Below are 16,072 nucleotides of genomic sequence, written 5' to 3'. Positions count from 1 at the left end.
GAGCATGGCATGTAAGTGTATTTTATAAACTACACCTAACTTTAGCTGTAGTTTGTAGAATCACGCTAACCACGTTGTTTTACAGCACTGATGTTTAGGGTGCCATATATAAAATTTCCCCCTATGTACATTCTTTAGCAATCTAGGTACAATTATTTATATTAGCTCTATGGCTGGTGTAAATGATCCTAGACCAGTGGTTTCAGTTGGTGTAATTCCTCTGCCCAAAGTTTGGCATGGATCCCAGCGCTACGGGCTGTTCTATAAAGGGCACCCATCCCAGAGCACCCTTCAGCACCGATGTTTTTTTGCACTGAATTTTGAGCACCATTTTACTGACTCTAGTCCAATGTGCCTACTTGAAGCCTATTCTGGAAGGAAAAATCAGCATCTATTTTTCTTTATAGAATTCCTGCATAATATGCCAAGAATGTGACCATAGTCTAGGACAGTGGTTCCAAAACCTGCCCTGTGGGAACCTCAGCCGATCAGGGTTTCAGGATGTCTGCAATGAATATTCATGAGTTAGATTTGCATGCAAATCTTACTCATGAATATTCTTTCTTGAAAACCTGACGTCTGGTTTTCAGGATATCTGCAACGAATAGTCATGAGTTATATTTGCATGCACTGCCTCCATTACATACAAATCTAACTCATAAATATTCATTCTTGAAAACCTGACTGGTCTAGTTTTCAGGACATCTGCAATGAATATTCATGAGTTAGATGTGAATGTACTGCCTCCATTGCATGCAACTCTAACTCATGAATATTCATTCTTGAAACCCTGATCGGCTGAGGTTCCCACAGGACAGGTTTTGGTACCACTGTCCTAGACTATAGTCACATTCTTGGCATGTTATGCAGGAATTCTATAAAGAAAAATAGGCGCTGACTTTTCTTTATAGAATAGACTTCAAGTAGGCACATTGAACTAGATTCAGTAAAATGGTGCTCAAAATTCAGTGCCAAAATAATCAGCACTGAATAAAATTCTATAAAGGGCTCTCTGGGTTGAGTGCCCTTTATAGAACAGCGCATAAGACCAGGATCCACCTCAAGCTTTAGGCACGAGGATTTATACCAACTAAAACCAGGTGTAAATCCCAGCACGTAAGTTAAGCGCAAATCCCCCAAATTCTATAATACTGCATGCATCATTAGTGAACGCTCCTGACCCACCCATGCCCTTCCCATGGCCACTCCCCCTTTTGAGTTGAATGCTAAAATATTTGCATTTGGATCTTTCTAGAATAGCGTTTAGCAAGATGCACACAAATCCTAATTGGAACCAATTAAGTGCAATAATTGCTTGTTAGTATCCAATTATTGCTGGTTAATAGCTTATTACTCATTAAGAAGCATGTACAACCATATATAGAATCCAGGGGATGGGTATCCCTTTAGGGAATTACCCTCATGTGTCAATGGCATTCTGTAAATAGGCAACTGACACATACACGCCAACACATATGTAACACTCTTGAGTCAGACAGCTTGTCCCTGAATTTGCCTCTAGAAGAGTTAGTTCCCCTTTTTTTTTATCCTCATTTATCATATTCTTAATATAGGAAGATGTGAAAGGGACTCAAGGGCTCACTGCCTAAAGCATAGGAGGAGCTAATAAAGGAGTGGTGAAAGAAGAAAAGAAGAGAGGAGGACAGAGAATGCTATGGGGTTGATTCCCCTGGGGAGTGCATGCTGAGAATTTCACACTTCAGAGATTTTCACCACAGCTGTTTCAGAATAACTCCCCTCCCCAGCAAGCCTCTTCCTCCCTGAAACACTGAACGTTGAGGGCCCCCCAGCCTTTCTCTTTCTTAATTTCAAAAAGAAACTTCCTGATATGGTTATTTCACTGGCTTCCTGAAATGTCCTGGGCACTCCTGCTCCTCATCCTGGTCTCCTGTGCGATGGCTGTCGTCACCCTTGATTCCTTGCATCTTCGTAGCAGAGAAGCAAGAGGTAAGAGTTCCATAACCCACACCTAAGAAAAGCATGTGATGTCCTTTCCTCAGCCTGTAATCAGCATGGTAGTTATGTTTTATAGTTATTGTGCTTTTGAATTCTGTGTTTGGAATGTATTTTTACGAATTTGTATTAATCTGTTGTCAACTGCTTTGCACAATCCTTGTGGATTTAAGAAGAGTGAAAAGATCATCATTATTCTTCTGGCTGAAAATAAAAGTGTAATGCTCAATAGCTGAAGAAGAATGATTTCCTTAAACTGGGAACAACATGTACAGCGTTACAGTGCTTTTTGTCGAGTTGTAAACAGCAGTATGTAAGCACTAAAGGGACATTGCTATTAAACATCTAAAGTTTGACATAATAAATTTTCAAGCACCCCTGTTGTGCAGCTGTGGGAGTAATTTCAGTCAGGTGCCCAAAAAGCTTATGAAAAGTGAGCCCATTTTCCCCCTAATTCTAAATAGTGCACCAGAAGTTATACATCAATTCAGCATGTAACTTCTGCACTGCAATGGCAGCTACGTAACTAAATGACAAAAGGACAGTTATGTGTGTATGTGCACTTTAGGTGCTACTCTGTAACTTCACACCTAAGTGCTCTAGCACATATAATTCGCCTTGAAACAACTTTCAGCTCAGTGGCTTATCCACCAGGATGGGGGTGTCCAGGGCCCCCACTTGTGGCTCAGAACCCCCATACAGCTGGAGTAGATATCGAACGGCTTGTGGTGCTGCCCAGTCCCCGCCAGTGGACCAGATCAGCTGCCTGAACTGTCCAAGCAGGAAGAAGTCAGTGGCCTCCTTTCCAGCTGCTGATGTCTGCACTCTTTGCAGATGCTCAGTTTATGCGCAAAACGGAGCAAGCGTGAAGAGTGCAGACATCGGCAGCTAGAAAGGAGGCCACTGACTTCTTCCTGCTTGGGCAGCGGATTGTGTCTGCTGGCAGGGATTGGGCATTCCTGCCAGCAAAGGTAAGATTAATGTTGCGGTGGTGATGGGGGGTGGGAAGGAGGAAAATCTGGCTACACCCATTTTTCAGCTATGTTGGCCCAGCTATGTTGACATTCTCTTTCAGTCCAAATTTACCTATAGCCCTCTTATGCCAGGTTTAAAGCTGCTCTAAAAATGCACCTTTTCACCCAGGCCTTTCAATAACCTTGACCCTTGTCCACCTACACTTGCTCTTCCTGTTACTTGCCCAAATCCCTCCTTCCCTAAATTGCCCTTCCTGTGACCTCCTTTTGTAATTTATCCACTTCTTCACCTTTACCTCCCTCCTTGGAATGCCCTCACTATGACCTAGTTCGCTCCTCATCCTAGCATTAGTCATTGGAGGCCATCTGTTTTATCGTAAATCACTTTGACACCATTTCTGGCCTGTGCGGTATCAAGCTCTGCGTATTAATAACTGCAATGGGGTGTTGATGTAGGAGGGGCATGTGTAAGTCATAGGTGCTTCAGTCATTCCAATGCATGCTTTATAGAATACTATCACTTGCATACATAGGCCCTGATATTGAGACAGCAGGAGATAGACCAGCTAACTCCCGCTTTCACCAGCGAACCTGGAAATTCTTTAGAAATTCATTTCGTCCTTTAGATTGTAAGCTCCATTGAGCAGGGACTGTCCTTCTTTGTTAAACTGTACAGCGCTGCGTAACCCTAGTAGCACTCTAGAAATGTTAAGTAGTAGTAGTAGTAAATTCAATGCCAGAGTTGTATCCGGCCACCAGAATTGAATTTCCAGGGGGTTTTTTGGTGCCGCAAACCTAGTGGCCAACTATAGACCTACTATTTCCATGGGTCTATCAGGCCGGTAAACTTAACATTTCTAGAGCACTACTAGGGTTACGCAGCTGCTGAAAATCAGCAGTAACCAGCTATGTGACCAGGCTTGCTGCTGACCGAGATATTCCGCGGGAGATAACGGATATCTAGCTTAAGGGTATTTAACTGGCCAGGTGCTATTCCTGGCTGGTTAAATACTTTTGAATATCGATCAGATAGTGTCTCATTTAGGCGCAAACATTTACACCTGCCATAGAGAAGGCATAAGCATCCGCACCTAAATTTAGGTGCATACAGTGGGGGAAATAAGTATTTGATCCCTTGCTGATTTTGTAAGTTTGCCCACTGACAAAGACATGAGCAGCCCATAATTGAAGGGTAGGTTATTGGTAACAGTGAGAGATAGCACATCACAAATTAAATCCGGAAAATCACATTGTGGAAAGTATATGAATTTATTTGCATTCTGCAGAGGGAAATAAGTATTTGATCCCCCACCAACCAGTAAGAGATCTGGCCCCTACAGACCAGGTAGATGCTCCAAATCAACTCGTTACCTGCATGACAGACAGCTGTCGGCAATGGTCACCTGTATGAAAGACACCTGTCCACAGACTCAGTGAATCAGTCAGACTCTAACCTCTACAAAATGGCCAAGAGCAAGGAGCTGTCTAAGGATGTCAGGGACAAGATCATACACCTGCACAAGGCTGGAATGGGCTACAAAACCATCAGTAGACGCTGGGCGAGAAGGAGACAACTGTTGGTGCCATAGTAAGAAAATGGAAGAAGTACAAAATGACTGTCAATCGACAAAGATCTGGGGCTCCACGCAAAATCTCACCTCGTGGGGTATCCTTGATCATGAGGAAGGTTAGAAATCAGCCTACAACTACAAGGGGGGAACTTGTCAATGATCTCAAGGCAGCTGGGACCACTGTCACCACGAAAACCATTGGTAACACATTACGACATAACGGATTGCAATCCTGCAGTGCCCGCAAGGTCCCCCTGCTCCGGAAGGCACATGTGACGGCCCGTCTGAAGTTTGCCAGTGAACACCTGGATGATGCCGAGAGTGATTGGGAGAAGGTGCTGTGGTCAGATGAGACAAAAATTGAGCTCTTTGGCATGAACTCAACTCGCCGTGTTTGGAGGAAGAGAAATGCTGCCTATGACCCAAAGAACACCGTCCCCACTGTCAAGCATGGAGGTGGAAATGTTATGTTTGGGGGTGTTTCTCTGCTAAGGGCACAGGACTACTTCACCGCATCAATGGGAGAATGGATGGGGCCATGTACCGTACAATTCTGAGTGACAACCTCCTTCCCTCCGCCAGGGCCTTAAAAATGGGTCGTGGCTGGGTCTTCCAGCACGACAATGACCCAAAACATACAGCCAAGGCAACAAAGGAGTGGCTCAGGAAGAAGCACATTAGGGTCATGGAGTGGCCTAGCCAGTCACCAGACCTTAATCCCATTGAAAACTTATGGAGGGAGCTGAAGCTGCGAGTTGCCAAGCGACAGCCCAGAACTCTTAATGATTTAGAGATGATCTGCAAAGAGGAGTGGACCAAAATTCCTCCTGACAGGTGTGCAAACCTCATCATCAACTACAGAAGACGTCTGACCGCTGTGCTTGCCAACAAGGGTTTTGCCACCAAGTATTAGGTCTTGTTTGCCAGAGGGATCAAATACTTATTTCCCTCTGCAGAATGCAAATAAATTCATATACTTTCCACAATGTGATTTTCTGGATTTAATTTGTGATGTGCTATCTCTCACTGTTACCAATAACCTACCCTTCAATTATGGGCTGCTCATGTCTTTGTCAGTGGGCAAACTTACAAAATCAGCAAGGGATCAAATACTTATTTCCCCCACTGTAATTACTGACTTATGCTAGTATTCTATAATGAATTTGCCGACCAAATATGCCATTATAGAATACTAGCTTACCCCCCTAGTTCTGTAAAATTGGGTGCCCAACTTTATGCCTAGAGAGCAAAGTTGGGTGCCCAGTTTATAGAATTAGGTTAGTTGAGCATGCAACTTAATTGAATAATTGGTTGTTCATTGGAGTTAACAGCCATGTGAGGGAACCTGTAGGACACTGCACTTCCTCTTTAGCCTTTCCTGATATGAGAGGAGTTCCATCCCATTTATCATTTTGATCACTCTTCTTTGAACCTTTTCTAATTCCGTTGTATCTTTTTTGAGATACAGTGACCAGAATTGAACACAGTACTCAAAGTGAGGTCACACCTTATAGCGATACAGAGGCATTATAATATTCTTGGTCTTATTTACCACCCCTTTCCTAATAATTCCTAGCATCCAGTTTGCTTTTTTGACTGGTGCTGCACACTAGGCAGAAGATTTCAGGATAGGTGAGGTGACAAAGCTTCAACAGCCAGCATAAACCATTCCCAAGTAAAAACCACCAGTAGTCTCTCAATTCTTAATACAATTCTTCTTTAATACAGCAATCATATCAAATAAAGAAAATCAACTTACAGTTCAGTTGTTTGGACAGAATTGTTGCCTTCTGCACAATCTCTATCTAGCCACTTCAGAGACAAGGAGTTGGCCAGAACCTCAGCCCAGAAGAGAGGTAAAGCTGTATAATCAAAGGGGGAAATGACCTGGAAAAAAACCTTGGGAAAAGGTGAAGAATTTTGATGGAATATAAGTAGATTCAGGAGGGATCAGCTTCTAGAATAGCTGCTGATCACAAAGACACGCTAGGAAAAATGGGCTCTCAAACACAGGCAGTGTTGCCAGGTTTAAATAAATTTTCCAACCCCAACCAGTTTAATACCCGCCCAAAACTGCACACCCATGCCCCCGCCGTCACCAACCACGCCCCCAATGTCACCAACTCTGCCCACAATGTCGCCAACTCCGCCCACAACGTCACCGACATCGTTAACACATCGTTAACATGTCATTGACACGTTGATAACCACGCCCCCCCCCCCCGCGGGGCGAGAAAACCCGCAGCCGGCGAAGAAAAAACAACCCGCCCAACGAAATCGAAAACCGCCCAAAAAACCGCAACCCGCAGCAGGTTGCGGAAACCCGCCCAATTGGGCGGGAAACCCGCCCATCTGGCAACCTTGCACACAGGGGCAGAGATGGAGGCTGACCCTAGCTCAGACCTGAGAGCCAATAGGGAGATCTCACAAGGAGTCAAGCATTGGAAACTGCAAACTGTAGGGAAGTGGGAAGCCCCAGTACACAGTGCTATCTATTACACAGACAATGCAATAAATACAAATAAAACTCATATTAAATATACACAACAATGTACCCTTCCTCCATGAACATTAGGGCAGACATTCTCCACCTGGTATCAGAAGATACCACTATTAAACTTCTAAGATGTAAACATTATAAACATACAAAAGTCCATTTATATCTGGATCTTAAACTTGTCAACTTCTTGCTTGTCTTTGGTTCACTGTAGCTCTAGCGACTTCTCTTGCAGTCTTGTAGGAGCTGAAATGAGAGACAGACAACACAAACAACAAACAACATAAAAAGAGAGAAAAGCCTTTGAGTCTCTGGAGTGGACAAAGGTCCATAGTGTTCATGTCTCCTTATGAGGTAAGAGAAGTACCATTTCAGTGACTGGTCGGATGAAGGTCTTCGTTGTCCCTTGATTTGTGGTCTTGACTTCTGATTTGCGGACTTTCCCATCCTCACTTGGAAAGGTTTTAGTGATGAGCCCCAAAGGCCAATTGTTACACTGTGCTTGGCTCTCTTTCAGCAATACAAGGTCGCCTTCTTGTAAGTTAAGCTGATTATCCTGCCACTTACTTTGATATTGCAGAGTAAGAAGGTATTCTCTCTTCCGTTTCCAAAAAATGTCTGAGAAGTATTGAACCTGCTTCCATTGACACTTGTAGATGTTGCTGTCTTTGACATCTCCAGGCAGAGTAGGAATGGCATTCATTTTTGTGTTAGAAGCATAGCTGGAGTTAAAATCGCCGGCAACTCTGGGTTTGAAGATACTTGTAAAGTTCTGCTGGGCAGGAAGAAAGCCCAAGTTGAGATGGCAACATATGGTTGGGGCTCAGAGTCAGGGGGGCCTGGGATTGCCAGATATGTGCTTATATAATCAGGCGTGTTTATTGCGCCACCTACGGGACTGGATCTTGGACACTACCGCTTATACGGACCTGGCCATGGAGCGGGCATATTTCAGCCCATGGCATTTGAACTATTTGATACACGCTCCCCTAAAACGGCTCCCTGAGAGGCTTTGGAGTAGTGTACTACTCAGGCCTTTGTGGCTTTTATGGCGAGAGTTGCTTCAGCTGTGGGAGCAGAGACCGACTAGTAGCATATTGTTACCTTTGCAAGGAAATGCTGATTTTACGCCGGGAAGAGAAAACACTGTTTTTTGTAGTCTGGAGGATCAGGGGGTGGCATTGTTGGAAAGTTTCATTCAGGCCGAGGGGTCCTTAGTCTAGGTACATGACTTTGTGCAGCAGTGTGTGCGAGGCCCAGCAGCAATTTTTGCTTATCATCAATTATCTCATTATGTGCAGGCCCTCCCGAGGGATAGTTTATCACCAGGTTTTGGGGAACGATTAAGGGAATTCTTAGAGGGAGACATGGCCGGGCAAGTATCGGTGTCATGGTTCTGTAAGGAGTTGGGGAGGTATCAGCCAGCTAGAAATGTGCAGGAGGTGTTGGCTCGTTGGAGTCTGGATGTGCAGAGACCGATTTCTGAGCGCCTCATAGCGGCATCACTTGTGGAGGTACCTGGATCGTGCACAGTGCGGAGCTTCAGGAATGTCATTTCAGAACAGTGGCTGCTGTGGCCTACTGGTTAGAGCACCAGCCTTATAATCATAAGGTTGCTGGTTCAAATCCCACCTAAGGCAAGTCACTTCAGGGACAAACTTTGACACAAACCAGAATACCTGAATGTAACACACCTTGATCTACTACTGGAGAAAGTGTGATCACAGCTGCAAATAATGAGCACCATTTCAGAACAGTGCACAGAGCTTATTTTTCTCAAAGATGAGCATTCCACACGGGAGTGGTGGATATGGACAAATGCCAAAAATGCGCACCAGTGGGCGCTTCTTTCTTGCATGGTATGTGGCAGTGTAGATACATCAAAATGTTCGGGTTGGCTCTCTCCAGTTTTTTCCGTAGGGTGCTGGGGCGCCCAGTGGCTCTCACGTTTGAGAGAGTGATGTTCAGCTCCATCAATTTTTGGAGAGCTGGCACACAAGGAGAGCAATGTTTTTTAAGCAAGTCATGTGTGCTAGGGAAGAAGTGCATCCTTAATCACTGGGTGTCGGGCAGACCTCCCTCCTATTGGTACTGGAGGAATAAGTTACATCAGCTCATGTTATGGGAATCCCGTGGGGTCCGACTCTTGCCTAAGAGGCAGAGATTTTTGGCCATATGGGGGGCATATTTGAACAAGATCTCCCCAATGGCACGCAGTCAAGTTCTGAATAGTTTTCCTTGGGGAGTCAAGTAAAGCATAGAAGGATGGTGAATGAGGGCTGCACACAGGACCTGGGAGGGAGGGTAGGGAAGATGGGAGTTCGGGAGTTAGCATAGGCGCCCGGTATAAGAGGCTTGGAGAGGCTAAGCCTCCCCCCTGCTGCAGCAGAATGGATCAGCTGTGGAGTCCAGCTGCTCTGAGGGGATTAAATTGTTGATTTACCTCCATCCTCACAGCAGGAGCTGCAGTGAAAGCCCTCTAGCAGTTGTAGAAATTGGTTTATGGTTTGTTTACCTTACTGCTGGGAAAGCAGGGGGGGTTGGCTGGAGGTGTCCTGGGTTGCCAGGGAGATATTTAAGGAGGATGACTTCCTGACCTGCACTGAGGACAGATAGCAGCAGAATGGATACTGGGCCAGCATGATCAGAAAAAGTCACCAGACAACAAAGGTAGAAAAGATCATTTTATTTTCATTATAGTGTTTGGAATATGTCCACTTTGAGAATCAGGTGCTCAACATTAAAAGTTTATATTTATTTATTTACTTATTTATGGCATTTTATCCCACATTAAACATGAATTAGGGTGTTTTGTGGCTCTACATGAGAATTGTGATGATATGATTCCTTGTTTCATATTGTTGACGGTCTGCATTTTCCGTATGGGTGGTATATTGGTGTATTAGGTCTGCCCAGTGTAATATTTATGGTACAGTAAGGTCTGAGTGTGTTTTTGAACAAAGTTGTGCATAGTGTTTTGCAGTTGAGCGATTGTGGTTAGAATATGCTTTGAGCAACCACTAGGCTAGGGGGCAGGGGAGAGAAGAGAATCACTGGGTATGGATGGCTGGAGGGGGGCAGGGGAGAGAAGAGAATCACTGGGTGTGGATGGCTGGAGGGGGGCAGGAGAGAGAAGAGAATCACTGGGTATGGATGGCTGGAAGGGGAGCAGGGAAGAGAAGAGAATCGCTGAGTATAGATGGCTGGAGGAAGGGCAGGGGAAAGAAGAGAATCACTGGGTATGGATGGCTGGAGGGGGGGCAGGGGAGAGAAGAGAATCGTTGGGGATTGATGGCTACAGGGGGGCAGGGGAGACAAGAGAATCACTGGGTATGGATGGCTGGAGGGGGGCAGGGGAGAGAAGAGAATCGCTGGGTATGGATGGCTGGAGGGGGAGCAGGGAAGAGAAGAGAATCGCTGGGTATGAATTGCTGGAGGGGGGCAGGGGAGAGAAGAGAATCGCTGGGTATGGATGGATGGGGGGTGCAGGGGAGAGAAGAGAATCGCTGGGTATGGATGGATAGAGGGGGCAGGGGAGAGGAAAGTTGCTGGACATGGGTGGATGGAAGGGAGGGGAGAGGAGAGTTGCTGGACATGGGTGGATGGAGGGGAGGGCAGGGGAGAGAGGAGGGTTGCTGAACATGGGTGGATGGAGGGGAGGGCAGGGGAGAGAGGAGAGTTTCAGGACATGGATGGAGGGGAGGGCTGGATAAATTCTGGACATGGATGGAGGGGAGGGAAGACAGGATGGAGATGCACATGGATGGAGGGGAAGGGCGTGAAAGAAGAAATGCTGGGCATCGATGGAGGGGAGGGAAGAGAGAGGAAGTGAGATGAATATGAATGGAGGGGAGAAAGGAGAAATGCTGGACATGGATGGAGGAGAGGGAAGGGAAAGAGAAGAAATGCTGGACAAGGAGGGAAGAGAGGAAGGAGATAAGATGAGGGAAAAGGAAGAGAGGAGAAAAACTGCACACGAATGGAGAAAATAGGAAGAAGCTGGATCCACTGGACAGTCAAGTCTGGGGAGGACCAGAAATGAAGAAGAAAGGAGGAAAGAAAAGAAATAAATGGAAAGGAAGCCCTGAAAACGGAGTCAAGGGAACAGATAGAGAGCAACAGAATCAGATACTGGGCCAGCATGATGAGAAAAACAAAGTCATCAGACAACAAAGGTAGAAAAAATTATTTTCATTTACATCTGCTATCATATTTTGCAGTGTATAGCAGCGTGTTTCTTTCTGTTTTTCTGGTATTGTGCTTCTTAGGATTTCAGGTTAATTTTTGAAGAATTTGAATAGGGGCTATCTCTGTTCTGCATGTATGACTGCAAGGCCAAGTGTCTGAATAGGGATCTGTTTGTTAGGTTCTGAACTTTTGATAACATATTGTTTTTCAGAGTTGGTAAGACTGTCTGTTCTCCTAATTCCTGGTCTGTATGCTAATTTGGTTTGTGTCATTTTGGATATACTGCAGAGATTTTTTTTCCTGGTAAAGGGCTTCTAAACCAGACATCATGTTATGAGAATCAGGTTCTCAACGTTAAAAGTTTATATTTATTTACTTATTTATGGCATTTTATCCCACATTAAACATGAATTAGATTGGAACCTGGGAGCATTTAATTTTTTTTTCCTGGAGAGAGTAATGCATTGTTGCCCCCCCAGGCTCTCTCCCTGGCTATAGGCAGCTCTGCAATTTGGGGGGAGGGGCGCAGAGGTAGACGGGGGGGGGGGGGGGGGGGGGCGCAGAGGTGGACCAGGGAGAGAGCCTGTTGTTAAACATTTACCAGCACACCACTGTATCTGTCTCTTCAATAAAGCTTACAAATAAAACCCTTCAGGATCTAAATCATTCCCTACACAAATACATCAAAAACACCTCCCATATGACACTAACTTACACATCTCCACCTAAATCACCTCATACCTCAGCTTGTTAGTGACAGTATATAAGATCATGTAATGTACATAAGAACATGTAATGACTGATTCATAGCACCACTCTGTAAGCCACATTGAGCCTGCAAAAAGGTGGGATAATGTGGGGTACAAATACAATAAATAATAATATATAGGGGGACCAACAGAAGTAGCTCAGGGGCTTCTGTCAGGCTGGCCCCCTCTTGAATCCAGGGATGCTCCTGATGGGGGGAATGGTGTTTTATCCATACCTTAGAGCAGAAACTTCAATTCGACAATTTAAAAATGGGCAAAACATGTTTGGGCAGGCCTTTGAATGTTAGGGGTGGCAGGAAGAAGGACTCACTTTCTTTTGTGACTTGTTATTACTATTCTGGTTTTTTTTTTTCTTTCTCTTCTGACTTGTTTCTTTGCTTTGTTTTATTTTTTAATGTTTATTTTGTATTTTATATCCTGCTATTTTCTTCTTTTTCAAATAATAATAAAATAAAATAAACTGAAAATCAATGGCACTGGCAAGGGCCAAATTTAAAATCCTGGTGTTCGTACATGGAGGTCTTTAGGATGAAAATCTAACTATTTGAAGAAAGAGCTCTCTTGGTATGTACTGGAGCATCCACTAAGGTTTTGTCATAGTTGGCTGTCTCAACTATGACTTTTATAAACAAAAAGAAATGTATTGTGCTCAAGGGTTTTTCAGCCACTGCACCTTACTCACTAAGGGCCCTGTTTACTAAGCGGCGTTATAGGCACGTTAGCGTTTTTAACGCGTGTTAACCATGTATATGAGTTAACAGTGTACACGCCTACAATATCCCTATAGGCACCTACACAGTTAGCGTGATCTAATTGTAGGTGAGTTAAAAATTGTTAACACGCCTTAATAAACAGGGCCCTAAATAAGCTATCTGATAATATGAGTTTCAGGGCAAAGTTCATGTCCTGAGTTTTGGGGAAAAGTTAAAGCCTAGCTGTTCCCTTGTGCTATTTTCAGTGATTATGATCCCTCCTGTTCTCACTACTTCCTCAAGACCTGGTATCAGTGTATCAGCCAACTTGGACATTGCATTCAGCTGACAGAAAGTTTCTGGTTGTTTCCTTGCCATCTGAGGTGCTGCTGATGTTGATTAGGGCTTGTGTCTTTTCAGTTTATGGCTAGTTGTATTGGAATGCTTTGCTTTTGGCCCTGCAGGAGGAAAATGATTTCCTTCCATATGAAGGTGAAAATGTTTAATACTGTTTCTTGGAATTCCATTTCTGTACCTTCTCTATGAGAATTTGGATGTATACAATTTGAACATTTTAAAATAAAAAAAACAAGGAAGGTGAAGATGTTATTATTTCAGAAGGGTTTAGCTACAGAAGCTGGAACTCGTTTTCCCATAGACAAGAATTAAACCATATTTTGGGGGGCTCATTTCTCTGGAGCCTCTGATCTGATTTGGCTCATTTTAGAACTAGTGTGGGTTGTTTTGTTTTGTTTTCTGGGGGGGGGGGAGTGTTTCCATATGCCAGCAGTGAGGGAATGGGTGGTATAAGGTTGAGTTTCCTTTAAGAACACTCCCTTACTGAAGTGGAGCCACCTTAAGAATAGGTATGTTAGCTTATCTGGCCAGGAGTGCAGGGCTCAAGCAGAGGGAGCAGGAAGTTAAAAGCTCTCTGGCAGAACAGGTTAAAGAGGCCCTGAGCAAGGATCCTCAAAGAGTATTCTGGCTTGGCTGCTGTACCTGAGGGGATTTCCATTGAAGAGGAGTAGCCCTAGCTCAGACTCTTGCGCCCTGTATTGTAGGAAGCCTGAAGTCTATGCCTCCAGGAATAGCAGTGATTCTAGGATTTTTGTGAGAAGTAGGCCAATTATACCTTGGCTGTTTGAACTATGGAGGAGCCATATCTGGGACAGGCTATTGAAACTGTAATTATGCCAGAAAAGGTTATTGCAAATTGAAGTGTGTAGCCATTTCAGGGACAGGCTACTGAAACTGGTGCATGAAGGGACTTTATTAGAAGTACCAAGCCTGTGAGGAAACAGGGCTGGCTATTTCCCTTGTGTACATAAATAAGGTGCTTTGACTTTTATCTGCAAACTGTGTGTGCCACATTTTGTGAGGTCCTGCATCCAGCTGCTAGTGCTCACTACCACACCAAGTTTCATCCTATTCTGTTGCTAATAAATAGAAATAAAACAAAACATATAAAAGAAAATAAGATGGTACCTTTTTTATTGGACTAACTTAAAACCATTTTTGAATAGCTTCAAAGGTAACCCTTCTTCTCCAGATCAGAAATAAGTAAATGTTGATAAATAACAGTATATATAAGTGAAACACCAAAGCATTCCAATGACAGTCTCACAGGAAGAGGATGGGGTCGGTAAGGTAAGAAACATGGGGAGCTGGGTGGATGAGAGACAGCAAGAGATGCATGGTAGATAAGAGGGTGACAAAGCAGTAGACTTTTATGGTTTATAATGGGCTAGAAAACCTAGATCTTTGTTAAGTCCTATCTGATGGGTGTCAAAATATTTAATCATTTTGACTTCAAAGGTCTTACATTAGATAGATAGATATCATTCCAGATAGATATCATTGTTAAAGCAGAAATAGTTGTGAGTTAGAATAAATTTGATTAATTTTGTAATAGTTTCTGGTGAGTATTGGTGGTCTAGGGTTGATGTTTTTAGGAGTTTCTCACATGCAGCTATGCCATCTGCATGGGGATTGTTACTGTATAGTAATTCTACATCCATTGTGACCAGAAGGGCACCTAGTGGTAACTGCTTGATATTTTTTAATTTGTTCAGAAAGTCTGTGGTGTCTTGTATGAAGCTGTTTATCTTGTGCACAAAAGGTTTAAGAATCCCCTCTATAAATCCAGATATTTCCTCTGTAAGTGTGCCAATACCAGATATGATTGGTCTTCTAGGGTTTTCAGGTTTGTGGATTTTGGGGAGCATGTAGAATGTGCCCACAGAAGAATGGTTTGGTATGATTTTTTTTTTTAGATATGGCTGTACTTGTTTTGTAAGTGTTTTGATAAGATTTTTCAGCTGTTTTGCATAATCCTGTGTGGGTTCCTCAGTTAGTTTCCTGTAGTATGTGTTGTCTGAGAGCTATCTGTGTCTTTCTTTGATGTATTTTTGTGTGTCCATAATCACCACAGAGCCCCATTTGTCTGCAGATTTGATGGCACTGCGTTGGTTGTTTTGTAGGGTTTTATGGCCGCTCTTTCTGGTGGAGAAAGGTTGTACAGAATTTTCTTTTGTTTGCTGGATAGTTATGATTTTACCCTATGCCTGAAAATTTCTATATACAGTAGTTGTCTAATTTATTGTTTTGTCCTTTGTGTGAGGTGAAATATGTGTTCTTTTGTTTAAAATTGTATTCCAGTCTGTTGAGCGTCTCTTTTTTTATAGAAACGTATCTTCTAGTGGAGTTTTCTAAAGAATTCTTCCAGGTCTGAGTATAATTGAATTTCATCTAGCTTGCTGGATCAACAAAATGAAAGTCCTTTGGAGAGTACAGAGATCTCGTGCTGTTGATAGTTCGAGAGGTTTACTATCTCCATTTGATTTACATTTCCACATTTATGGTACATTTCCACAAAAAAGAGACACCCATCAGACTGTTTTGAATGGTTTGCAGCAATTTCAGTATACTTTCTTTGTACCCTACATATGCTGCATTGCAGTAGTCTAGTTGTGGCAATATTATTGATTAAACTATGATTCGAAATGATTGGGAAAGTATTCTCTAATTCTTCACAATTGCCATAGGGTTTTAAAGCATTTTGATGTGACTGCTGAGACTTGATTTTCGAGATATAGGTGTTTGTTAAGACTGACTCCTAAGTTGTGATTCAATTTGGTACTTCTGTTGGTCGATTCTGAATTTTTGGTAAGAAATGGGATTGTACAGGTTGGTTAGGAACAGGAATTTTGTTTTATCTCTATTAAGTTTGAATTTTGTGGCCCAGTTTTCTATAAGGTCCAGGCCTATTTTAACCCTGTCCAGTATTTCTGTAAAGTTGTTGTTGAATGGTTGTATCAACCCTAGACCACCAATACTCACCGGAAACTATTATAAAACTAATCAAATTCATTCTAACTCACAACTATTTCTGCTTTAACAATGATAT

General features: G+C 43.3%; 1 protein-coding gene across 2 annotated transcripts in view; it reads left to right on the top strand.

The window, feature by feature from the left end:
- Positions 1–1,675: 1,675 nt before the first annotated feature.
- The window catches only part of CD19 (CD19 molecule), a 171,849-nt gene continuing 157,452 nt past the window's right edge, over positions 1,676–16,072 (top strand). For both annotated transcript variants that reach the window (XM_030208735.1, XM_030208734.1), the window contains exon 1: positions 1,676–1,968. In XM_030208735.1, the coding sequence (XP_030064595.1) occupies positions 1,875–1,968 (94 nt within the window). In that variant the 5' untranslated portion in view covers positions 1,676–1,874. The remainder of the gene's footprint in view (positions 1,969–16,072) is intronic.

The sequence above is a fragment of the Microcaecilia unicolor genome, chromosome 7, assembly GCF_901765095.1.
Source record: "Microcaecilia unicolor chromosome 7, aMicUni1.1, whole genome shotgun sequence".
Taxonomy (NCBI): domain Eukaryota; kingdom Metazoa; phylum Chordata; class Amphibia; order Gymnophiona; family Siphonopidae; genus Microcaecilia; species Microcaecilia unicolor.
This window is presented reverse-complemented; position numbering and strand designations above follow the sequence as displayed.